Source organism: Camponotus floridanus, unplaced genomic scaffold, assembly GCF_003227725.1.
Source record: "Camponotus floridanus strain SB8 unplaced genomic scaffold, Cflo_v7.5 scaffold190, whole genome shotgun sequence".
Taxonomy (NCBI): Eukaryota; Metazoa; Arthropoda; class Insecta; order Hymenoptera; family Formicidae; genus Camponotus; species Camponotus floridanus.
In genome coordinates, this window is record NW_020229315.1 from 63,852 (window position 1) to 89,953 (window position 26,102).

General features: G+C 37.8%; 1 protein-coding gene across 1 annotated transcript in view; it reads right to left on the minus strand.

Annotated features, from left to right (window-relative positions):
* LOC112637665 overlaps window positions 1-25,587 on the minus strand; it is a 28,357-nt gene extending 2,770 nt beyond the window's left edge. Inside the window, exons 1-5 of the mRNA XM_025407874.1 lie at window positions 24,987-25,587; window positions 24,865-24,886; window positions 24,325-24,609; window positions 23,702-24,201; window positions 38-2,451 (exon numbers count right to left, since the gene is read on the minus strand). Coding sequence (XP_025263659.1) covers window positions 38-2,451; window positions 23,702-24,201; window positions 24,325-24,609; window positions 24,865-24,886; window positions 24,987-25,587 — 3,822 coding nt within the window. The remainder of the gene's footprint in view (window positions 1-37; window positions 2,452-23,701; window positions 24,202-24,324; window positions 24,610-24,864; window positions 24,887-24,986) is intronic.
* Window positions 25,588-26,102: the final 515 nt, after the last annotated feature.

Genomic DNA, 26,102 nt, shown 5'->3' on the forward strand with positions numbered 1-26,102 from the left:
AGACAATACGTTGATAGTCACGATCACGAGGGTCGACCAAAATCTGTCGGTACATCTTGGCAATATCCGCCATGTAAACATACTTATGTTTCCGCCATCGTAATAAGATCGCCGTTATTTCCGTTTGTAATTTAGGCCCGATCTCTAAATGTGAATTTAACGATGTACCGTTTGTTGTGAGGCTGGACGCGTTGAACACGACGCGCAGTCTAGTGGTAGCGCTCGTTGCGCGGATCACAGGATGATGCGGAAGATAAACCGCCGGTGAATGAGATGCGGTTGGAGGATGCACTCTTTTCATGTGTTTTAACTGCTCGTATTCTTCAAGAAACGCTGAATATTCCGATTTGAGATCTGGATTCGTATCTAGACGCCTTTTTAATGCTGTTAGTCTCCGTATAGCTATTGATCTAGACTCTCCGATGTCGATAGGGAACTTCGTCTTAAACGGCAGACGAACCACGTAACGCCCGTCGGAAATTCGTGAGTGAGTCGTAAGAAAATGTTTCTCACATTGTTCTTCGGCAGGAGACAAAATGTTATAGCGTGGGATCTCTTCGATTTCCCAAAAACGGCGTAACTCACGCTCGATTGAGCAATGAAAGACGTTAATCGTTTGAGCCAAAACGTTTGGATTCTGAGCGAGTCCAGAGATAATCCATTCAAAATGAGATCGCTGGGCGATAGGTTGCCCGATTGGACCTTTCCGTATTCCATTCGTAATGATTTGACTGTAAATGTCGGCGCCGATGATTACGTCAATAGGGCTTGATCCTGTGGGATCGTCGTCTGCTAACTTGAGTGTACTTATATGTCTCCAATCCGATACTGAGACTGATAATCGCGGCGCGTATTTAGTAAGCGCATTTAGAATATACGCGACCGTAGTGAAAACTGGCTTAGGCTTTCCGCGAGGTGCGAGTTCAATGACAGCGGAATGTCGACATGTATCCGCATTGATACCGCCGACTGCGGAAATTTGAGCGAAAATTCGTTTCCGAGTTAACCGCAAGATTCTTGCTAATCTTGCTGAAATAAAAGTGACCTCTGACCCTTGATCGATCAGGGCGCGAGCTTCACAGACGCGACCGTCGGGAGACCGAACTGTTACTTTCGCTGTGGCCAGTAATACGGATGACACGGGCGTACTTGAACATACGGCGGACATCGCGACGGTTTGCGATGGCTCGAGATTATCAATAGTTGCGCTGGTGCTAGACGTGTTCGCTCGTGTAACGTCTAGATCGCTTGAAGAGGCCGAATCAAGATGCAAGAGAGAATGATGCCTTTTTTGACAAATGCGACATGTATTTTTACTTTGGCAGTTTTTTACGGAATGTTTCGTTCCGAGACAATTGAAGCATAGATTTGAATTCTTGACAATTTCGCGTCTCTGATTCGGACTCTTAATTACAAATTGTTGACACCTACTAAGATAATGCGGTGTCTTACAGACTGGACACGGACCGGAAGATTGACGCGCGAAGGTCGCAGTGTTCGCTTGAACAGTATGTCGACCTTTGTTCGCAGCGGAAGGAGCTAATTCCTCTAATGCGAGCGCACGCGATGATATAAACGTAATCAAGTCTTCGTAATTCGGCGGAGTCGATTCCGATCCGGTTTTGAGTTTCCATGCGCGACGAGTGGCGGAGTCAAGCTTGAGCGATACAAAATAGACTAAAATGTCATTAAGTATATCCTCTTGGGTTCGGTTTAACCGCTTTAAGGCTGAAAGCGCTCGATCGGCTTTATCTCGTAAAGCGTGCAAGTCCGCGGCACATTCTTTGTTAACCGAAGGTAAATTGTATAATTCAGCAATGTGAAGTTCAACAAGTTTACGTTTATTTTCAAAACGAGAAGTTAATGCTTTCCAAGCGACGTCAAAATTATCAGCGGTAACAGAAGTACCCGCTACAACATCGCGAGCTTTATCGGTCAAGCTTGAGACCAAAAAATGCATGCGCGCGAAATCGGATAATTCGGGATTCTTTATGATTAACGCAGTGAATCGATCGCGAAAAGTTTCCCACTCGTCGGCTTTACCGGAGAACGGTGGTAATTGAATTGGCGGTAAATGTCTCAATGATAACGCGGATTCCGACTGTATATGAGATACAGATCGGTCGCTTGATTGGAGCGGACTCACGCACGGTTCCAGTTCCTCCAAACAGTCAGACATGTAGTCTAGTGCTGTCAAGTAGATTTCCTGGTATTGATCCAGTTGCTCGTCTCGGAAATAAGCGATGAGATCGCGTTTTGATTCCGGATAATGTTGCAGCAACAGGCGATGTCCTTCCAGGCAATTATTCCACGTTTCCTTGGGTGATGTCATTCGGTTTCGTATCTTGGCGGAGGTGAGATTATTCCGGCCAATTTTCTTGAAATTGTCCAGTGCTTTCGCTACGAAGCGTAGCGTCGAAAGCTGATTTTCAACTAATTCACTCATTGTCACTGACAGTAGTCAAAACTTTCAAATTCACTCACAGTATTGTTATCACGCTGACTTCGAGCTCTTACGATCCGGCTCGAAGGACCAAAATGTTCGGGATCGCGCTTTCGATTCGCGAATTTTGTAAGACCGGGTAAGCGCGATTGAACTTTGCCGGCACATACCCGCGGGGGTATCGCAAGCTCTCTCAGTGCGTGATCGCGTAAGGAATACTTGATAGGAATGAAATGATCTGCAGTTGCGACTTAATGTGTTACAGTAAGACCGGTGAGCGAATTACTGTCCGTTTATTGTTAAAGTCACAAAATGATACACATTTGCTGGTCTCAAGACGCGATGTAGGGTGAGAGCGCACCACTACGCGGATCGCGTGAGAGCGAGCGAGACAGCTATCGATCAGCTGTTCGCGAGATCGAGCGAGACGGCGCTATATCGGCCGTTCGCTTGAGAGCGAGCGAGACGGCGCTCTATCAGCCGTTCGCGTGAGAACGAGCGAGACGGCGCTCTATCAGCCGTTCGCGTGAGAGCGAGCGAGACGGTGCTATATCGGCCGTTCGCGTGAGAGCGAGTGAGACGGCGCTATATCGGCCGTTCGCGTGAAAGCGAGCGAGACGGCGTTATGCCGCTCGGATAAGAGTTTGAGCGAGACCGCACTATACACGTCAGTCCGCTGGTCCGATATAGATAGAATGAATATTGCTATCTGCGAATACGCGAACCGCACTGTTCACGACTTGACACAAATGCGAGAGAGACGGCGTTATGCCGCTCGTACTAGAGTTCGAGCGAGACCGCACTATACACGACTCGCCACGAATGCGAGAGAAACGGCGTTATGCCGTTCGTCCTAGAGTTCGAGCGAGATCGCACCATACACGACTCGCCACGAATGCGAGAGAGACGGCGTTATGCCGTTCGTACTAGAGTTCGAGCGAGACCGCACTATACCCGTCGGTTCGCCCAATTTTGAGATAGATAGCTGACTTGTGGCTATCTATGAATACGCGAAACCGCACTGTTCACGGCTCGCCACGAATGCGAGAGAGACGGCGTTATGCCGCTCGTACTAGAGTTCGAGCGAGACCGCACTATACACGTCGGTTCGCCACGAATGCGAGAGAGACAGCGTTATGCCGCTCGTACTAGAGTTCGAGCGAGACCGCACTATACACGTCGGTTCGCCACGAATGCGAGAGAGACGGCGTTATGCCGCTCGTACTAAAGTTCAAGCGAGACCGCACTATACACGTCGGTTCGCCCAATTTTGAGATAGATAGCTGACTTGTGGCTATCTATGAATACGCGAAACCACACTGTTCACGGCTCGCGGGAGAGTGAGCGAGACGGCGCTCTATCGGCCGTTCGCGTGAGAGCGAGCGAGACGGCGATCTATCAGCCGTTCGCTTGAGAGCGAGCGAGACGGCGCTTGGTCGGCCGTTCGCGTGAGAGCGAGAGAGACGCCTAGTTCGCTTGAACGGAGCTGCGGTACGACGAAGTCTCCGCCTCTTGCCGAGAGTGGAGGCGCTCCGAAAGATCCCGGCACTCGCGTTTGAACTGTTCACGTGCACTGCGGACACGATTACTGGCGCGCACAATGTTACTTCGCGAAACGGTTACAATGATTGAGGCTCGCGGTTGAAGGATTTCACACGCGTGAGACTAATGAAACGAATCTTAACTTTGCTCGTTAAGATTATCGCGAACTCTCGAATTTGCACTAATTTTACTCTCCGTATGACGCTCCGATCACTATAATGGAAAACGGAAGACTCTCGGGGAGAAAGCCTTTTCCCGATAGATAAAGATTTGATCACGGATCGTATGATCGGACCTCGACGTATCCCTGATCATTACGTCAGATCGCGTGATATATAAGCCTGTTTATTGGCCAGGACCGTGTATTATTCGCGTGATCACGCGGATCTGGATGATTTTTGAAAAATAGTAACGGCGTACGTGAACGCGGGTTCGATAGTGCGCAAACGGATGGCGCTATATGACCGGGGGTAATAATTTTTATGCGCGATTCAGGGCGATCCTTAACAATAGTAGGCGCTGAATGACAAACATTCCATATCTTGCGCTCAAAAGTATTTTGAGAAGTCATTTAGTTTCGAGTTTTCCAAAGCGGTCGGTTGTAGTATTACTTGATTTGTGTTTATATCAATTATTGTGATTCTTTTAAACATGCGAAGCATAAAGAATATTCCACTGACTTTTAAAAAGCTGTTATAAACCGCTCTAAAACAAGGGAAAAACAAAGCAGAAGTTGCACGTAATTTTTGTCTCGGCAGCTTGTTAGTATATGAATAAGTGTCAATAAACGAGGAACTATCGAAACAAGTCCCGAAGTGGCCGTCCGAAAAAAACAACTCTTGCTATTGATCGCATAATAAAAGACTATCCGCTAGTGATGTTCGTAAGTCCGCCAGTAGCAATAAAAAACGAACTGAAAGAAAATTACGACACGGATATTCATGTTTCAACCGTTAACGTCGTCTAATGTCTTATGGATTACACGGCCGTCGACCAACAAAGAACTATATATAAATTTAATTAATAATCGCAGTTTTAAGTTTTTTTCTTTTTACTTTCTTTCTTTTTTATAATTTGCATTGGACTGCTAATCGCAGCCTTCAATTAAAAAAAAATATTATATAAGAAACATGAGTGACGGACGAATACGGTTAAGTGGAAGTCAGTACAAGAAACGAAGTTGGATAAGGCTGAGGAGAACGTAGTGTCGTAGAAAAACTCTTAAAATTGATAGTTTTTTTACTCAACCTAAAGTTGTTAATCAACTAAATAACTTTGAAGAACCAGCAATTCCCATTGCTGGTTCTTCAAAACAGCTGCTTCCCATTATTTGTTCGAATAATATCAAAGAAATTGTACCAACAGCGTGTGACATAGACCCTAATTCTAATTTCACCTCAAAGTCCCCAGAGTCAACTACCTCGTCTTCTATGATTAATCTCAATCAAAAGTAATAATTTTGCAGTTAGTTCTAATGTGATTGTAAAGGATCCAGCTTTATGGGTAGTAAATGATGCTACAACGTGAATACGTTTTTGCAGCATGGAATTAACCAAGATGTTCATGATAAGAATTTTTGATTTTTCCCCTAAAGAGACTTTGTGGTAAGCAATATCGATATTTAAATGAATCTTTATTTAAAACCCAACTTGTCAATGGCCAAATAGTAAAGCGATCGTATTTAATGTACTCAGAAAGTTCTGGTTCAGTGTTCCTTTGTCAATTATTTGGTGGAACACAAAAATAGCAAAGAAGGATTTGACGACTGGAAGCATGGTAATGATGCATTGAAAAATCACGAGAATTCTTTTGAACACAAGTCGTGTGTTTTAGAAATGAAAATGAGATCAAACACTCTTGGAAAATTGATACACATTTTTCTTATCAAATAGACACAGAGAAAAAGTACTGGCGCAACGTTTTTAAAACGGGTTTGTAGCCACTTGTCCGTGCTTGGTAACTGCAGGTTTACCTTTAAGGGGTCATATCGGAGAAGTTTGGTTCGTCAAGCAGTGGTAACTTTATAATGTGTCTTGAACTTATTTCTGGAATTTGATCCTTTTTTGGCAGAGCATATAGCTAAGTACGGTAATCCAGGTCAAGGCCACACTTCGTACTTATCTTCTACTACATATGAACAGTTCGTTAAGTTAATGGCTGAAAAAGTAACGAAACAAATAATTAAAGAATTAAAGAGTGCCAAGTATTTTTCCATTATAATAGATTCAAGTCCAGACATATCCATACCGATCAACTTGCAGTGATTGTGAGATATATTCTGGAAAATGAAAATCCTGTAGAGAGGTTTCTATGTTTTTGTTCCGAATGCTGGTCATAAATCAATCAAACTTTTTTATGCTGTTGTTACTGTGCTTGTGGCTTTTGATATCGATATTGCAAATTGTAGAAGTCAATCATATGATAATGCCATGAATATGTCTGGAAATAATGCCGGATTACAAGCTAGAATTAATGAAATTTCTCCAAATTCTATATACTCTCCCTGCTTCAGCTCATTCCCTGAATTTAGTTGGAAACAAGCAGCAAGTTGTTGTAAAGAAAGTAATGACTTTTTTCTTTCTTCTTTCAAAATTTGTATGTATTTTTTTCCAAGTTCTACTAAATCGCTGGAAAATATTACAGAGACATTTAACTCAACGTGAAAACAGAACTCTAAAAGGCTTGTCACAAACACGAATGGTCAGCCCGTTATGACGCGTGTCAGAGTCTTAATAAAGATTGGAATGAAGTGAATTGAAGCTCTTAACATCAATTGCGAGAGGAATGAAACAGAAAAATCTTGTAATCGATGTGAAGCTTCAGGTAACCTCCGTCAAATTACAACGCCTTGAAACAGCTATTCTTTTTCAGTATGGGATAATGTAATTACAGAGACTTTATTTTTCTAGCAAGGAAGCTCCAAGCAAGCTGACATGATCTTTATACTGTAGCAGAACTATACGGTTCACTAATAAACTATGTTGAAAGTATTAGGGAAGCTTTTGATACCTACGAAATGCTGCTCTTAAAAAATCATTTATTACAGAGTATGAAGATACATCGAAAAGAAAAGGATAAGAAAACTTCAAGACGACGAATCACGAAATTTGAAACCGAATTCATTGGGCGAGAATACTTTTAAAATCAAATAACTTTTATGTCATAGTTGATAGAATAGTTGCCAGAGTTAGAACGAAAAGCAGTCTATGAAAAGTTGAGGCACGAGTTTTTGGGGTTTTTTTAACTAAATGGAATTAAACAATGGATGATAAACTATTGCAAAAATGCTGCCAGAAGTAATGAAATATAAAGAAGACTTGCCAGACTCAGAATCGTTTCAAAATGAATGTCTCCATTTCTTTGGATTTTAAAAAAATTTAAAGAAATGATCCTTCCAAGCACTATTCGAGAAAATCTGCAAAATGATTTACGATAGGCCTTCAAGAAGTGGTATCCTTAACATTAATATCGTACTTAGAAATCTTCTTATGCATACCTGTACAAACTGTTCAGCAGAAAGATTTTCTCAGTATTACGGCGCGTCAAAAATTATCTCCGGATCTACGATGTGTGATGAACGTCTCAACTATTCAGCAGTTCTCACAATTGAATCAGAAATCGCAAAACGTATAAATTATAATGATATAATTGATTCATTTGCTGATCCAGTCGCGTGAAGAAGTAATAAAATAAGTAATAATTGAAGATGTAATTCACAATTAAAGGACCTTCATTTAACAAGTATTTATAGTCAAAATCAACATCACAATTATAAATTAAACTATAAAAATCAATAAAAAATTATAAAACTTAAAAAAATAAACTTTAAAAAATTAAAAAAAAATTAAAAAAACAAAAAACACAAAAAAACGAAAAACCGGAGTGTGAAGTCCTATCGTGCAGTCTTCTCGTGGCACACTCTGAGTGGTATTTAATAATTCATTTAATATAATAAATAATCAATTATAATACCAGCTAATGCCACGTAAGTTTTTTTTTGCAATATTGTACAAAGTTGACAAGTTACAAATAGGTTTAAAAGCTGTTACATTTGGGATTACTATATTTTACACACGCATTNAAGAAATTCCGACGACGTCATATACACTGAGGACGATATGCAAAAATATAAGAGCATATTGATGACGACGAGTGCGCATAAACGTCATATGATGCGCAAGGTCAATTAAAGAGCAACAAGGGATACAAGTATAAACAAATAATCGCACCGTTGATGTCAATCGAATCGAAAAAGAAAAAAAGGGAACGGGAGTATTCACGCCTCGCGCGATGACGCTAACCGACAATAAGATCGATTACGTGCACTGGGACGATCCCAACGAGCTAGTGGATCGCTTACGATTGCTCGACGCTTCGCGCCGAGCTGGTCACAACGCTCATAACAACAAGATCCTGTCGATCATAGAGGAACTTCGCGAAGCTGGCCTTATTATAAATTAAATGGTGTCTCGACAAAACTATTCAGTCGATCGACGTTACTCACATCGAAAAAAAAATGCCTACATCAACAAATTTGAATTATTCGAACGGAGAAATGAAGAAATCTGCACAAGCGATCATTGGAGTAAATTGGTGACAAGTTACTTGCGTCGAAACGCTCTGTATCGCGTCGCTACGGACTATGACGCGAGGTTGCGCAAGATTTGTCGTGTAGCGCAACCTGAGGCTGATACCGATGCAGTCAACAAACTGTATGTGGAACAATATGTTAAAACGTTCTATTAAAATTCTTCTGTTGAAGAATCAACAGAAAGAATCAGACGAGAAGCTGATTGCGTTCGAGAAGGATATACGAGCTTTGCAGATTGCGATAAACGAACTTCGACGTGCGATTAACACTAATTCAGAAACGGCTATCAATCTATAATGAGCTGTAGCGAACAGTTTAGGAGCAGCTATTGTACAATTATTAAACATCTACAAAGGCTTATCGAGCGGCTACGAAGGATTATCGAACTACAATGAGTGACAGCGATCGAAGAGGAAACGACCTCGAACGGGTCAGCAACGGCTATTGAACGACCTCGAACGGGTCAACAACGGCTATTGAACGGCTATTGAACGGCTATTGAACGGCTATCGAACGACAGTGAACGGCTACGAACGGCTATTGAACGGCTACGAACGGGTCAGCAACAGCTATTGAACGGCTGTCGAACGGCTATTGAACGGCTGTCGAACGGCAATGAACGGCTAAAGAGTGACAACGAATAATAAAACGCATGGTGATACGTATCGTTTATTTGATCGACGAATCAAAACAACGATGGATCGACGATTGGGAATAATCGAGGAAGCGAAGAAACAACATAGTTTAGAGAAACGGCAGTTGGTGAATGAACTGCACGCACCGGCGAGAAAAAATTTCCCCCGAAGACACGTCATAGTGCGGGGATACGATGACCTGTGGCAAGCCGACATCGTCGAGATGCGTCCGTACTCTCGTTTCAACAGAGGTTACAACTACATACTCACTGTCATCGATGCGTTGAGCAAGTACGCGTGGGCCGTACCACTCAAGAGTAAAGGTGGAAGCGAGACAGCTGACGCTATCGCCGAGATAATTCGAGATAGCAAGAGGTGTCCGAAAAATATACAGACCGATATGGGGAAGGAATTTTATAACGTCGACGTGCAACGGCTCATGCGAAAACACGACATCAATCATTATTCTACATATTCGACATTAAAGGCATCGATCGTTGAGCGATTCAATCGCACGCTGAAAAACGACATGTGGAAGATGTTTACGCTAAACGGATCTTACAGTGGATCAACGTGTTGCCGGAACGTATCGAATTACAACGCGCGCAAGCATCGAAAGATCAGTATGCGGCCCGTCGACGTTACCCCCGCGATCGCTGAAAGACTCTTGGCTACTGTACAACCATGTAAATATCGCGGATCCGGCGAAATTCAAAGTAGGTGACTCGGTACGCGTTAGCAAGTACAAGACAGTTTTCGAGAAAGGTTACACGCCAAATTGGACAACCGAGGTGTTTAAAATTATAAAAGTGCAGCATACTAATCCCGTAAGCTATCTACTTGAGGATTATCGCAAAAAATCTATCGCTGGAGCGTTCTACGAACACGAGTTGCATCGCGCGAATTATCCGGACGTGTATCTCGTGGAGAAAGTACTGCGCAGGAGGGATGATGAGATTTACGTGAAATGGCTGGGATTTGACAATTCACACAATTCTTGGATACATAAAGACAATGTGATTTAATTAATCATACAGTGTTTATTTTTTAATTTTCTGGAAAAAATATATATGTATAACCTTATAATATTTGAAAAAAATAAAAATATACATAAAAATATACATAAAAAATCCATATCAATATTCCTTTCTATAGTACATGTATTTTTAATAAGTTATAATAAGATGTATGAGATACACATAAAAATATATGAAATATAAAAAAATACAAAAAATCCTTATTAATATTCCTTTCGATAGTACATGTATTTTTTTTTTTTTTTTTTTAATAGAGAATTTTTTTTTTTAATAGAGAATTTTTTTTTTTAATAGAGAATTTTTTTTTTAATAGAGAATTTTTTTTTTTTAATAGAGAATTTTTTTAATAGAAAGATTAAGATAATAAGATGTATGAAATATACATTACATTACATAAAAATATATGCAATATAAAAATTTTTATTAATAATTATTTTAATAGATAATTTATTGCACACATTTTACATTTTATATATTTTACATTACATATTACAATGGTATCCTATAATGTCCCCACGGTAATGTATCTGTGGTTTCGGGTACGATATACCGCTTATCGTCGTACGGACTCAAAGCAATTTTCGTCTCGCGGATCGTGTATACTTGGTGCAGTTTAGATCGTATACACGACTGCTGGCGCGTCATTTCAATTTCTTCTTTCAAACACCGCGTGTAATCGTCAAACGTTATCGTTCTCGCGACAATGTTGCTCTTGACGCCTTTAACTTTTTTTGTATCCTTTTTCCCATCGACTCGTAATGCGTACATCTTTGCTCTGAGCCCGACGAATTCGGTCATTATGGCACCGTTATTTTCGTCCTTCATCAGGCCCGGTACTTTTTTATTTTCAAGCGGTATACCGTACGCATTGTCCACCGCATAATCGCTCGTGTCAAATATGGCGATATCGCGTTTCATGTTCTCATACACATCAACGCACTCAATGTGATATATCAAACTATCTGTGTCGGTATACATAATCTTACATTTATCGCGATACTGAGGAGACATGTATTCGTGATGAAATTCATACAAACATATCTTGGATATGTCGAGTATGCACATACCCACATAAATCGGTTTGTAGAATTTCACCTCGAGTTTGCGCAATTCTACCGCAATCAGATTTTCCGAAAAAACGCTTCTGCTATGGAAATTCGGTTTCGCGATCATCGCTTCCGCGCCGTATCGACCGTCCTATTTTGTTAATAATTTTACATCGACACGATTCCGCACATTTTCCATCGTTTTGCCAAACACAGCATTATTCATTAATTTATATAAATTTTTCTCGAAATCGTTTTTCGCGAGTGTTCTAAAATGTGTATTTAATTCGATATAACTGCGAAGCCATGGAGATTAGCGTAAATTATAATACGCGATGTATTTTTGTTACACGAAGGCCGTGACGCGTACACTACTGTAGGTTACGGTAGTGTATCATGTAACGCTTCTTATCGTATAACGTTGCAAGCAGTTTCAATTCCCGCTTACCGGGCGGCTTGTCGCGCGTCGGACAAAACGGTAGGTCAATGTGCGTATCGTGAAGATGTCGCGGGTATTCGAGATCGACTTCGAGGATATAGCCTGTAGGGGAATCTAGCGCGATAGATGACGCGTCAAAATTCGACACGTCGTCGACCCATCGAAAATCGGCATAGGGCAACGGTTGACACATTGCCCATCCGTATAAATTATTAACGTCAAAATACATCAAGTATGACGATGGTTTCGTTGGATCGTACGATTCTTTCATGTATTTGTTATTAGCGCGCGCGTATCTGTTGGAACATTGGCTCAGACCACCGCGTATACCACGTTCGATGAACATAACCATGTCGATGTCTGTAAGCAGCTCGAACGTGATTTTCGTATGCTTCAACATGGCGTCCCATGTGTATCCGGGGAGAGTATAGTAATAAGCGGGGTCGAGTTCGTAACTTTCGATACATTTATCTCGAAAATTTTCGAAAATATCGGCTAATAACAAGACGTCGATTTTCAGATACAAATCGCTATATTCGCCTAGCGTCCGAATGGAGAATCGCGACCAGACGTTCTCGGCGTGCGCGTAATTGCTCTCGGATACAGTTTCGCCGGTCAAAGAACTGTAAAATGATTCGCGCGGTGGTAAGCACGTATCTTGCAATCTGTCGACGGAATCGATGTATTCGTACGGAAATACACCTTTTCGCGTTAACAAATTGAAATGTTCGACGAACCATGCTATACAATCGGCGCTACGACGCGAATGATACGACGATAAAGATTCGTCGTACGAACAATGCATATAATACGCTATACTAAGTACCCGATGATGCGTTCTTTTCGCTATACTAAATACCCGATGTACGCGTTCTTTTCTTTCTCTTCCTCCATCTTGGTCAAAACGCATTCTAAGTCGGCATAGACCACAAATGGAAGCCGCTCTTTCCTGTTGTAGTTGTGGAACTCGAGCCACTTGTCTTTGTCGCTCGGCAATCGGACAGCGCAGTCGTTCATCTCCCCGCAGTTGACCGTATGCGACTGCAACTTGGCGTCCGAACCAAAATAATGCAAGCATCTGTAAAAGAAAGAAAAATTTTAATTAAGATTTAAACAATCCATATTGTAATTATATAAATTATAATTATTCAAATAATATAAAATAAACTTACCGGTCGCAGATATATTTGTGATTCTTGTGTTTGCTCAGTTGTGAGCTCACGAGCCTGGATAAATTTTTTATCCAAGCAAAGTGTCCCACGTTGTTGTCATCTTCAATGTACAGCAAGTTAACATGCTTGTCCCGCTTCTGATCCGAAAGACGTATCGGGACAACGTTCTTGTCTTCGATGCCGTACACGTTGATTGAAATGTCATTTGCATGTTCAAATTTCTTAATCTAATTCACAGTCGCTGGAAACTCAATGTCCCGGAGATTCAGCACTGTCGCGTAATGCGGGTACGATAATTCCCGTTCCGCGTTCCTTTCGGCGGGGTATAGGGCGGCGACCACTGCCCACGCGAAACACGCATTGTCTTTCGATTGCACGTTTATCACCGCTCTCTTCGTCGCAATCTCTCGCGGTAACTTGATGTGACATCCCGCACACAAAGGATTATACTTGTTTATATTTACATTTAAATTCTGTATTCGCGACAAGCCCACCCGCTGTCGCGTTCCTGAAACTCTTCCAGAGATGCTAGGATGGACTCGATAACGCGCCGTTCGTACCACTCGCGTAAATCCGATGTGCGAAAGAGTTCACAGTTTCTCGTATTCACACTTTTATTGGCGCGTTTATCTCCGGCCACAAATTCACCATTAAACACAGTGTTCACTTTTACAGTGTTGTGTTTTTTTAGAGCGTCCTGCACATGTTCTATCACAATGTCTTCGGCATCCTCGAGAAATTGACGAGGTTCGATATGGTTTGTATTAATTACAGCACTGGTCAAAATTCGGCTATCAAACGCGGTATCGATCTCTCGCCAAACGAGTCTTTCCGCGTTATTGTCATCGCTGTAATCGCCACCACTGAATAAATCGTCTCTGCAATCGAATTTTTGCACTTTCGAGTCGCGCGATTTTGGCTACCAGGGATTGTCTACATCCGATCAAGAGTCGCGAACGCTTGACACGACTGCGTTCTTCGAGCTCTTTGATTATTTCCTCGCAACGCTGCAGCCATGCAAAATACTCGCCCAAGATGGCAATTTGGTGAGATCGCTCCATCGGATCGCGTTCAGTCCGCTCGATGTTTTCCATTTCTTCTTATCTTTTTTACACTACGTCACATTTTTCTACGGAGCATTTGCACATGAATTTTTGCACACGATAAACAATACCGTTCGCTTGAACGTGAAATCGCGCAAAATCTTTCTAACAGAACACTACTTTACACTATACTTTTACTGCCGACGTATCGATACGTTCAAATCATAGTGACTTGATGCGCTTCAATCATCCCTGTATTTCGTCTAAACCTTTTTATCTTTGTGTAAAGTAAATAAGTAAGGTGTATCGTAATAATTATTTTTTATTTAGATCTCAGAAAAAAATTCGTTCTCTCTCGCACGCGTGGCAAGAGCATAAAGCAGCCAAACATCGGCGCTGATACGTTGGAATTCTTCCAAGAAAAAAATATGGAAAATAATTTTGGCCCTAACATCCAATCCTCTTCAAATACCGCTCTTTTTTGTTTATGCTATTCATAAGACATCCAACACGTCCCCAAGCATCCCCCGCGCCACCGTACTATGATTTGACATGTTTCAATCCTCCTCCTGCTCCTTATATATATATTTCATCCAATCCTTTCTCTTTTGAATGTGGGAAGGTACAACGCAGAAGAGCATGAACATCGATAGAAAAAAGAAAAAGAAAAAAAAAGAAAAAAGGTTATGCCCTAAGATGCAATCCTCTTCCAAGGAATACAGCTGTATATTGTTTTATGTTAAAAATATATAAAACGAAAAGGAGCTGCACTAGAGTATCATTTTTTCTTTCGTTGTTCTTCTGTGTTTTTCTTTCGTTGCTCTTCTGTGTAATCTTGTGCAATGGCTGAAGTAATTATTATCGATGATGATGATTACGATATGGATCTGATTGTGGCTGAGAGGATGGAGATAGAGAGAGAGGAGAGAGAGATGGATATTGGTGACCACGAATTATCAGACGAGGATGGGTCTGATAATGAAATATTACTTAATATAATAGAACCCTTGACGGATAGTGATTATAATAGTGATGATAGTGAGGATGATGACGAATTATGACAAAAAAAACAACGACACCTAGAACTACCTGAAATATTGACATTGAATGAAACGCTAAAAATATGTTGCATATCGTGGTATTATGAAGAAAATGAAGAAAATTCGAAATATTGCACCGAATGCTTTATCCAACGAGCGTTTTTATTTGTAGAGGCTAAATCTGTTCGGGAACATAGAACCACAACTTATTGCAATATAGAGGATATGTCATGCAGAGAGTGCAGGAAATCTTTACATCAAGTAATGCCATGCGACATGTGCCCTCTTTGCAAACATTAAAATAGATGAGTCATGGATAACATTGTAAGTATCTTTTAATTTATTATATCAAAAGTATCTTAAAATAAATTATTAAATAATTTAAACTAATGAAATGTATATGTTTTCTTTTGTTTCAGGAGCAGTCCCCTGCGACCATCATATTGGATATTTTTATTTGGATGTTCATGCTCTTTCTGCGTTGTACCTTCCCACATTCAAAAGATGAGAAAGAATTGGACGAAATATATAAGGAGGAGGAGGAGGAAGTAAAATATATATGTATAAATGCCTTGTACATGTCTTAAAAAAATTTTTTCGCGAACAATTTATGTTTGAAAATTTACGCACGAAAATTTATGTACGAAAATTTAATTTCTTTATTAATTCTTTTATATTGTATACTTTTTTATTAAACTCACACATAAATAAATTATAAATAAATTATAAATAAATTACAAATAAATTATACTATATATCTTTAATTATAACAAAAAAATGCAATTATTTACATGTCTTTCCTTACGCTCCAATCCTTTGTGCGCTCTCGCATTAATTATAAGTCTTATTATTATAAGTATCGTTCTCTCTCGTATGCGTTCTTTTCACACTCTCATCGTTCTCTCTCACACACGCGACAAGGGCACAAAGCAGTCGAACATCGGTGCTGATATGTAAATGGGGGACAAAGGCCAGACCGAAATATCTCAAAAATATAAGTTTATGAAATAAAGTTATAAAAATATATATAAGGGTATAAAAGATTTTTTACAATACCCCATTTGCAAAAAAAAATGTTTGTCCCCGATGATCTCTGAAAGCTTGTCCGCTTAATCTCTATTGTTTATACGTCGAACGGGAAAACAAAACCTGGAATTATCTATATTAGGGGTGTACCTCGAGAGTACAAAGCAGCCGAACATCGGCGCTGATATGTAAACGGGGGAAGCGAGGGGAGACAAAGCAGCCGAACATTGGCGCTGTTAAAATTTTTCCTTAAAAAATAAAAATAAAATAAAATAAGATGATAAAAAATGATTTTTTGGGTTAGGCCCAAAATCATCTTCAAAAGAATACCGCCCTTTTTTCTTGTTTATGCATGTCATAAAACATCCAACACGTGCATCCCCCACCCCGCAACCCCCGCGTGACGTTATACCTCCGCTCTGCTGAGATCCCCTTGCACCTCACCTCCCCTGAGAGGACCTGAGTTAGAACCCGCCTAGTACTAAATACTTATATGACCTTCAAATGATCCTATCCAAGGTCAAATTTTTGCCACCCATCTTCTGTTCCCCTCGAAGTCAAGCAACTTTTATTTAAAACATTTTGTTGTACATTCAAATATAAAAAAGTTATTGGGGTGGATAAATTAAAATGGCTCACCCTGTATATATACAGGGTGCTTCCGCAACATACAGATCGGTAAGTCGGATTGCCTATCTGACGATCGGTCTTCTTTTACCGACCTCGCATAATTAAAAAATAATAAAATCAGAGGATCGATCATGTAACTTTTTTCGTGGAAAGTAAAAAAATTCCTTGATTGATACTTTGAATGCAAATCCGTAGGGAATGAGGAAAGTGAAATCAGCTTTTAACAATGATATAGTGTAATTGTAATATTTAATAACATAAATAACATTATATTTAAAAACATAAATAACTTAAATAACATTAATAACATAAAATGACACAATTGAAATATAATAACACAGATAAAATATAATGAATTTAAACAAAAGCTATTTTTTAATGGTTACAATATATGCTCAATGTAACCGTCATTCTCTTCTAAACATAAAGGAATCCTCCACATAAAATTTTTCCTTACTCTCCGAATCATCGAAGGAGTCATTTCCGCACACGCGTTTCGAATTTTATTTTTAAGATCTTCTGGATCTTGCGGTACATTCTTATATACTTTTTGTCGCAAAAAGCTCCACGCAAAAAAATCCATTGCCGTAAGATCGGGAAAGCGTGGTGGCCATTGCTGAGGACCATAAAGTCCAATCCATCTTCCCGGAAATTTTTGATTCAGAATGGTTCTCGCCAAAAAAATAGTATGAGCGGGATGTCCATCCTTTTGGAACATCATTCCTAATCTATTTGCTAGTGGCACATTTTCGAGTAATTCATCAAACCGATGAAGAAGAAAATTTAAATAATAATTTGCCGTAATTCATTATATTTTATCTGTGTTATTATATTTCAATTGTGTCATTTTATGTTATTAATGTTATTTAAGTTATTTATGTTATTAAATATAATGTTATTTATGTTATTAAATATTTACAATTACACTATATCAATGTTAAAAGCTGATTTCACTTTCCTCATTTCCTACGGATTTGTATTCAAGGTATCAATCAAGGAATTTTTTCACTTTTCACGAAAAAAAATTACATGATCGATCCTCTGATTTTATTATTTTTCAATTATGAGAGATCGGTAAAAGAAGACCGATCGTCAGATAGGCAACCCGACTTACCGATCTGTATGTTGCGGAAGCACCCTGTATATATATATATATATATATATATATATATATATATATATATATATACAGGATGTTCTATGTAATCTGACAAATCGAAATATCTCGTAAAGTTTAAAAGATACGAAAAAATGTTTCAGATAAAAGTTGTATGGTTTCAAGGGGGACAAAAGGTGGTGTCATTAGTTTGATCTTGAAGAGACACGTGAAGGTCACGCCTGAAGGTCAGCTCCAACTTTTTAAATGAGACACCCTATATGCTTTTGCATATTCTTGTAGCTCATCTCAAGAGCTTTCCAAAACACTATAATTAAGTTAGTTTTCATTAAGTACTTTCCAAGTTATAAGGCTTGAAATCATTTTTTAATTTTACATAAACCGTAAAATATCTTGTAAAATATTCATTTTTCGATTATTTTACCCTAATACTTTTATGCACAAAATAATGAGAAGAATCAATTGGTACAAAAAAAACACATAATTGTTTCGAACAAAAAAATGTAATTGTTAATTGCCAATTACATTTTTTTGTTCGAAACAATTATGTGTTTTCTTTACACCAATTGATTCTTTTCATTATTTTGTACGTAAAAGTATTAAGATAAAATAATCGAAAAATGAATATTTTACAAGATATTTTACGGTTTATGTAAAATTAAAAAATGATTTCAAGCCTCATAACTTGGAAAGTACTTAATGAAAACTAATTTAATTGTAGTGTTTTGGAAAGCTCTTGAGATGAGCTACAAGAATATGTAAAAGCATATAGGGTATCCCATTTAAAAAGTTAGAGCTGACCTTCACGTGACCTTCAGGTGGCTCTTCAAGATCAAACTAATGATACCACCTTATGTCCCCCGTGAAACCATACAACTTTTGTCTGAAACATTTTTTCGTATCTTTTAAACTTTACGAGATATTTCGATTTGTCAGGTTACATGGGACACCCTGTATATACAGGGTGTCCCTGAGCATATGCTCACTCATTTGTAAAAAGGTAGAGCGCAGTAAATTAAATAAAGAAATCCTATTATATGTAACGATTTTTGTAATAACAATCGAAATATTAATTATTGAAATCGGAGGAATAAGAGAAGTGCTCGAGCGCTCGAGCTATAGCACGGCCCACCGTGTCAGACATTGCCTGCCGGCACGTGGCGGGAGGAGGGACAGCGCGCCGCTACCCGTGGTTACCGCTATCGCCATTTTCACGTTTCACTGCATCGCATCAAGACTCGCATCTCGCGTCTCATTTCTGACATTGTTTGCGATTATAATTAATTTATGTATGATAAGAGATATGTATAATACAATAAAAAGACGAAGCTGAATTAGATTTAGATGCTATAAATAAGATAGGAAAAGGAAAGAAATGTAAGGAATCTGAATCGTGAATTTATGATAAGTTTTTGATTAATGTATTATTTACAATTAATAGATAACAGCTTTTTCTATCGATTTCTTTTGCTTCTTTTGTCAGGGCTACAACAAATATTCGTATAAAAATATTCGAACATCATATCATATCAAAATAAACCGTCCATTAATATAAAAATGATACAAGAAGCATTTTCCGTAATATACTTTTCGATATATGACATAACAAATATAATTTGCAATCGTGTGAAAAAAGAATCGTGCTTCGTTCATATCATTTTTCAAATAAAATTATTTCGTAGCAAGGAAACATACTATCGTTTCCACACCACCTTGAGGTAGATAGCTTGGCGCGTTTTTTTTTTTAGTGGTTTCCCCAATAGGCCTAATCCACTCTCATCATTTAATGCAACAAATGCTCAAAGTGCTTTCCTCGTACTTGTAAGCAGAGTTCAGCTCTTCGAACTATTTGTTGCGTCGCTCGGTATGCCATATCTGGCGTGATATTAATTATTAAAGACCGCTATAATCGCTTCGCGTGCCTCATTTTCATTTCTATCACGCGTGTGTTCCACTAATGTTTTTATGTAGCCCCAAACAAAATAATTCAATACGTTTAAATTTGGGGACCGTGCCGGCCATATGATTGGGCCACCTCGACCTATCCATCTATCCGGAAAGCGCGCGTTTAAAATTTCCCGTACTTGTCGGCGATAATGTGCAGGAGCTCCATCGTGCTGAAACATCATTGTTTCTCGATCGCGGAATGGAACGTCTTCCAGCAGATTTGGCAATTCATTTTCAATAAATTCCGCATACGTTAGTCCATCGAGACGTGGCAGAAAAAAATATGGGCCGATCTAAAAATCGGCAATAACTATTATGAAAGTAGTGCGGGAGAAAAAAGATTTCTTAATATACAAGATTATTTACCACTCTGTTTGCCATTATTCCTGCCCATACATTTATCGACCAACGATATTGAAAAGTACACTGTCGAATAGCATGGGGATTCTCATTTTGCCAGAGCACAAAATTTCGAGAATTAAATATGCCATTCGATGTGAATGTAGCCTCATCCGTCCACAAAATACGATCGGGAAATGAAATATTTTGCCGACACTGAGCGAGGAACCCTGCGTGTATTTTATGATGATTATTGTATGAAAGCTGAGACTCGAAGAAAACTAAAATAATGAAAATACCTTCACAGAAATAAATACGCTGTTGTTCATCTCGCGCAAGAAGTTGCTGCACGCGTTGATAATGAAATGGATGTAATCCATTTTCTTTTAAAATCCGATGCACTGGATCGTGGTTCACCGAGTGTATTAGCTACATGGCGTATACTATTTCCCGGATTTTCTTCAAATGCATGCAGAACTTCTTCATCGACATTAATATGACGACGTACTGCTGCGTTAACACGGTGTTGCGGAAGAAGGTATCCGCTTTCTCTTCCTCGTTGCATACATCTCAGTATGATGAACCTGGATGGATGCCGCCGATTGGGAAATCGTTCCGCATATAAACGCGCCGCACCATAAGCATTTTCCCCGGCTACCCCGTAACAAACAATCATATCCATATACTCTTGAGCCGTATAATTCATTTTGCACCTTACTAATACGTAAAGAAAACGTACAAGACAATGAGTGCAACAAACGAGAAAACAATTGAAAATCGGAAATTCTGCGCGTGGTGTCCTCATAATAAAGTATCTCAATTAATCATCGCTCGATCTCGGTTGATAAACGTATGGGCAAACAGAGTGGTAAATAATCTTGTATATTAAGAAATCTTTTTTCTCCCGCACTACTTTCATAATAGTTATTGCCGATTTTTAGATCGGCCCATATTTTTTTCTGCCACGTCTCGATGGACTAACGTATGCGGAATTTATTGAAAATGAATTGCCAAATCTGCTGGAAGACGTTCCATTCCGCGATCGAGAAACAATGATGTTTCAGCACGATGGAGCTCCTGCACATTATCGCCGACAAGTACGGGAAATTTTAAACGCGCGCTTTCCGGATAGATGGATAGGTCGAGGTGGCCCAATCATATGGCCGGCACGGTCCCCAAATTTAAACGTATTGAATTATTTTGTTTGGGGCTACATAAAAACATTAGTGGAACACACGCGTGATAGAAATGAAAATGAGGCACGCGAAGCGATTATAGCGGTCTTTAATAATTAATATCACGCCAGATATGGCATACCGAGCGACGCAACGAATAGTTCGAAGAGCTGAACTCTGCTTACAAGTACGAGGAAAGCACTTTGAGCATTTGTTGCATTAAATGATGAGAGTGGATTAGGCCTATTGGGGAAACCACTAAAAAAAAAAACGCGCCAAGCTATCTACCTCAAGGTGGTGTGGAAACGATAGTATGTTTCCTTGCTACGAAATAATTTTATTTGAAAAATGATATGAACGAAGCACGATTCTTTTTTCACACGATTGCAAATTATATTTGTTATGTCATATATCGAAAAGTATATTACGGAAAATGCTTCTTGTATCATTTTTATATTAATGGACGGTTTATTTTGATATGATATGATGTTCGAATATTTTTATACGAATATTTGTTGTAGCCCTGACAAAAGAAGCAAAAGAAATCGATAGAAAAAGCTGTTATCTATTAATTGTAAATAATACATTAATCAAAAACTTATCATAAATTCACGATTCAGATTCCTTACATTTCTTTCCTTTTCCTATCTTATTTATAGCATCTAAATCTAATTCAGCTTCGTCTTTTTATTGTATTATACATATCTCTTATCATACATAAATTAATTATAATCGCAAACAATGTCAGAAATGAGACGCGAGATGCGAGTCTTGATGCGATGCAGTGAAACGTGAAAATGGCGATAGCGGTAACCACGGGTAGCGGCGCGCTGTCCCTCCTCCCGCCACGTGCCGGCAGGCAATGTCTGACACGGTGGGCCGTGCTATAGCTCGAGCGCTCGAGCACTTCTCTTATTCCTCCGATTTCAATAATTAATATTTCGATTGTTATTACAAAAATCGTTACATATAATAGGATTTCTTTATTTAATTTACTGCGCTCTACCTTTTTACAAATGAGTGAGCATATGCTCAGGGACATCCTGTATATATATACATATATATATATATATATATATATATATATAATAAATATATATATATATATATATATATATAATAAAATTAATATATATATAATAAAATATATATATAAATTAAAATATATATATAATATAATATATATAAATTAAAATATATATATAATAAAATATATATATAATATAATATATATAAATTAAAATATAATATAATATAATATATATAAATTAAAATATAATATAATATAATATAATAAAAAATTAAAATATGATATAATATAATATATATAAATTAAAATATATATATAATAAAATATATATATAATATAATATATATAAATTAAAATATATATATAATAAAATTAAATAATAATATAATTTATCTATTTCATATAAATTTTATACAAAAATTTTACTATATATATATATAGTAAATTTTTGTATAAAATTTTATATGAAATAGATAAATTATATTATTATTTAATTTTATTGGACCAAATGTTTTATATATTATAAAGGATACATAATGCCATATATATATATATAGACATATATATATACATATATATATCTATATATATATATATATATATATATATATGTATATATATGGGGCATTCTTTCTCAACTTTACACCCATGCTGCCCATTTTCTATTTGATCTAAAAATTTTTGAAAAAATCTTAAAATTTACAGAAAAATGTAAGCTTTCCAATGGCGCGTGGCAAAATTATCAAATTTAATTGGATCATACTTAAAATTTCAGAAAACCGAAAAAAAATAAAAACGGTAATTATTCAAGTGTAGCCATTATTCATTCGACGTTTTTCTCTTCCAATTAACACTTTAGAGTACTCTGTTTATCTGTGCACTGTCACATGAGTCTAAACTAAAATGGCGGATCCAATATGGCCACCAAAAATTTAAAAAATTTAAGAAATTAACGGATTTTTATAAAACTTGGTATCAAGAGGTTTTTCGAGTTACTGTATACGAGTCTAAAGTTATCTTTCGAAAATACAAAATGGCGGATCCAATATGGCCACCAAAACATTTTGAAAATTTTTAGAAATTAACGAATTTTTATAATACTTGGTATCAGGGACTTTTTCGGGTTGCTAATAACGAATCTGAAGTCGCATTTCGAAAATTCAAAATGGCGGATCTAATATGGCAACTAAGAATTTGAAAATTTTAAAAAAGTAAGGGAGTTTTATAAAATTTGAACAGAGAGTTTTACGACCAGCTAAATACAAATCTTAAGTCGGATTTCGAAAACTGAAAATGTCAGATCTAATATGAACACCAAAAATATTGAAAATTTAGGAAATTGACAGATTTTTATAAAACTTGATACTAGAGATACCTCTGATTCTGATGTCGCCTGAGCTCTTACCCCCTACTTTTTGAAATCTTGATATGAAAAAGTCGAACTATTACCAGCATTGGAATATCTCTTAATCACCATTTCTTTGTTGATTGGGACGAAACAGTGATTTCTCAGAATCTCTGGAACTGGTGGAGCTACATCAAATCGTTTTTTCAAAAATCTTTTTGTCTTTTGGTGCTCTTTGTCATTATATGACAGTATACTAATACTTTTAGAATTTTTTTGAGCCCAGTCAACAAGTTTCTCGAATGAAAGAATGGCATTGTTCGGTTTACTAAGGAGGCTAGCTCGCATAGCTTCCCTTTTGAACACAGCACCTACACTGTCTGAAGCACCTTTACCATGTGCAGTGGCATGATAGTTCCATTCCGCTGCAACACCAAAATCCTCTTCGTGATGCATTAGATTCATCATCTGATATTTATTTTTAAAATGCTGTTTTGCCCCATCGCTAAAGTAGATTACTCTTCTTAGCTCAGGAATGATTATTTTCAATTCAGGAATCAGCATCTTTTGTACAGTATATACAGCAGCTGTGTCATGAAGTGTACTATCCGACAAAAAAATAAAACTTTTGTGTTCTAACTCTTTTTGATAGTAACACACGACAGGAAAGACAGTACATTGTGAATTATTAAAATGGAACGCCTGCGATGCATCTTGCACAACATACTTGTAATTCTCAGAAAAATCTAATACTGCAAGAACTTCACCTCTTTTTAAATTCTCTTTTCTTTCCTGATAGAATCGAGATTGTTCTTTTGCAATGAAAGAATGAGGTTTTAGAATGATCAATTTGTCACAAAATTCATCAACAAATTCCGACGACGGAAGAATTTGCGTCTGAAGAGTTGATCTGTCAGTTGTTGTCCAGACACTGAACTGTATGTGGTGAATACCTTTCTCATCTAAGAGTTCTTTCAAATGTTTTTTTAGTTCAATAATACCAGGACATTTACTGCATTCACCAATATAACGCATTCACCAATATATCACAATTTTCATCAGGATTTTTGCACACGATTTGGCGTAAGCAATCTTTATAATCATGTAAAATCACATTGGAATCTTTAGTAAGATTATTTAAATTGACAGAGTTAATCATCAATTTGCAATTTTGATGTATCGTACAGACACAGACCGAATGCGTACCATTCGCACCAGCAAGTATACAATGTTTTGGTTGGAGTTGGGCAAATTTACTAAAACTAACTGGACAGTCAGGATGGCATTTACTATAAATATCATAAAGACCTCTTAAGTCTGAAAGGAGAAGATATTTCTGAATCAAATCTCTGCCCTCGTCATTTTTTACTGAAACCATATCTTTCATACCTGGCATGATTCTGCTATTTTCGTCACTATTGTAAAAATCTTTAATTCGTGTAACAGTACTTTCCGGCAATGGTTTACCATTCTTAGCAGTTGTTTCTGCTAAAACGCCCTTAGATGCTTTCAATTCTCTAGCTTTTTTTGCAAAATACCTAGAACAGTTAAATTCCCGAGAAATTTGACTTAGACTCCATGCATCTGGTACTACAGTCAAAATCGTCAATCTCAAAGGATCATTAATTTCAAGAGTGGAAAATTTTTCTTTCAATCCACTCAACATATCTTCCAACTCAATCTCTCTTTGTGATTTTATGTTGTATTCAATTCCACTGAAAGATAATGAAGATGCACCGGAAGATACAGAAATATTCTGTTCAGTATCATGAGTACAATTATCAAACGTTTTATCAAGACTCGATGAGACGTGCGTATCTTCATTCATGCGAGGATATTTCATTTTCCTACATGCTGCACAAATTTTAGCATTATCTGGAAACTTTGGGAATAATCGTTTGATAACACTCGAAATGCGTCGAAGATCTTTCCCTCTGTGACCTTCCACATTGTAGGGATTGCAACATCTATCAACGTGTATACTGGACATATTCAGAATCAAATTCTAAGATTCACGATCAAAAATAGTACAGATAATAGAATTTTCTATAGTATTGTTCTGAGAGCAGTCCTAAAAGAACGGTTAAAAGTAGCTCTGAAAAGAACTGTTCGAAGAAAACCTCAGAGAAACGCTCAAAGCACAAAAAAGCCCAGAACCATGGGAGTCGGATATACAAATCCAAATATTAAAGCGTTTAGAAATTTACGGAATCACAATGATACGTTTTTTAACGTTAAAATGTTGTAATGAATGGCGATAATATCGCGGTAGAGAAACTCTCTCGAATATGTACAAAATGGATTTCACAATCTTATTTTATGAAAATTTTTTGACTAGGCTCAGAAAAAAAATAATGATCCAATTGAATTTGATAATTTTGCCACGCGCCCATGGAGGACTTGAATTTTGTTATAAATTTTAATAGTTTTTCGATAATCTTTTGACCAAATAGGTCGATAAATACGAATTTAATGATGAAATTTTAAAATCTGCGTCCCAAATAT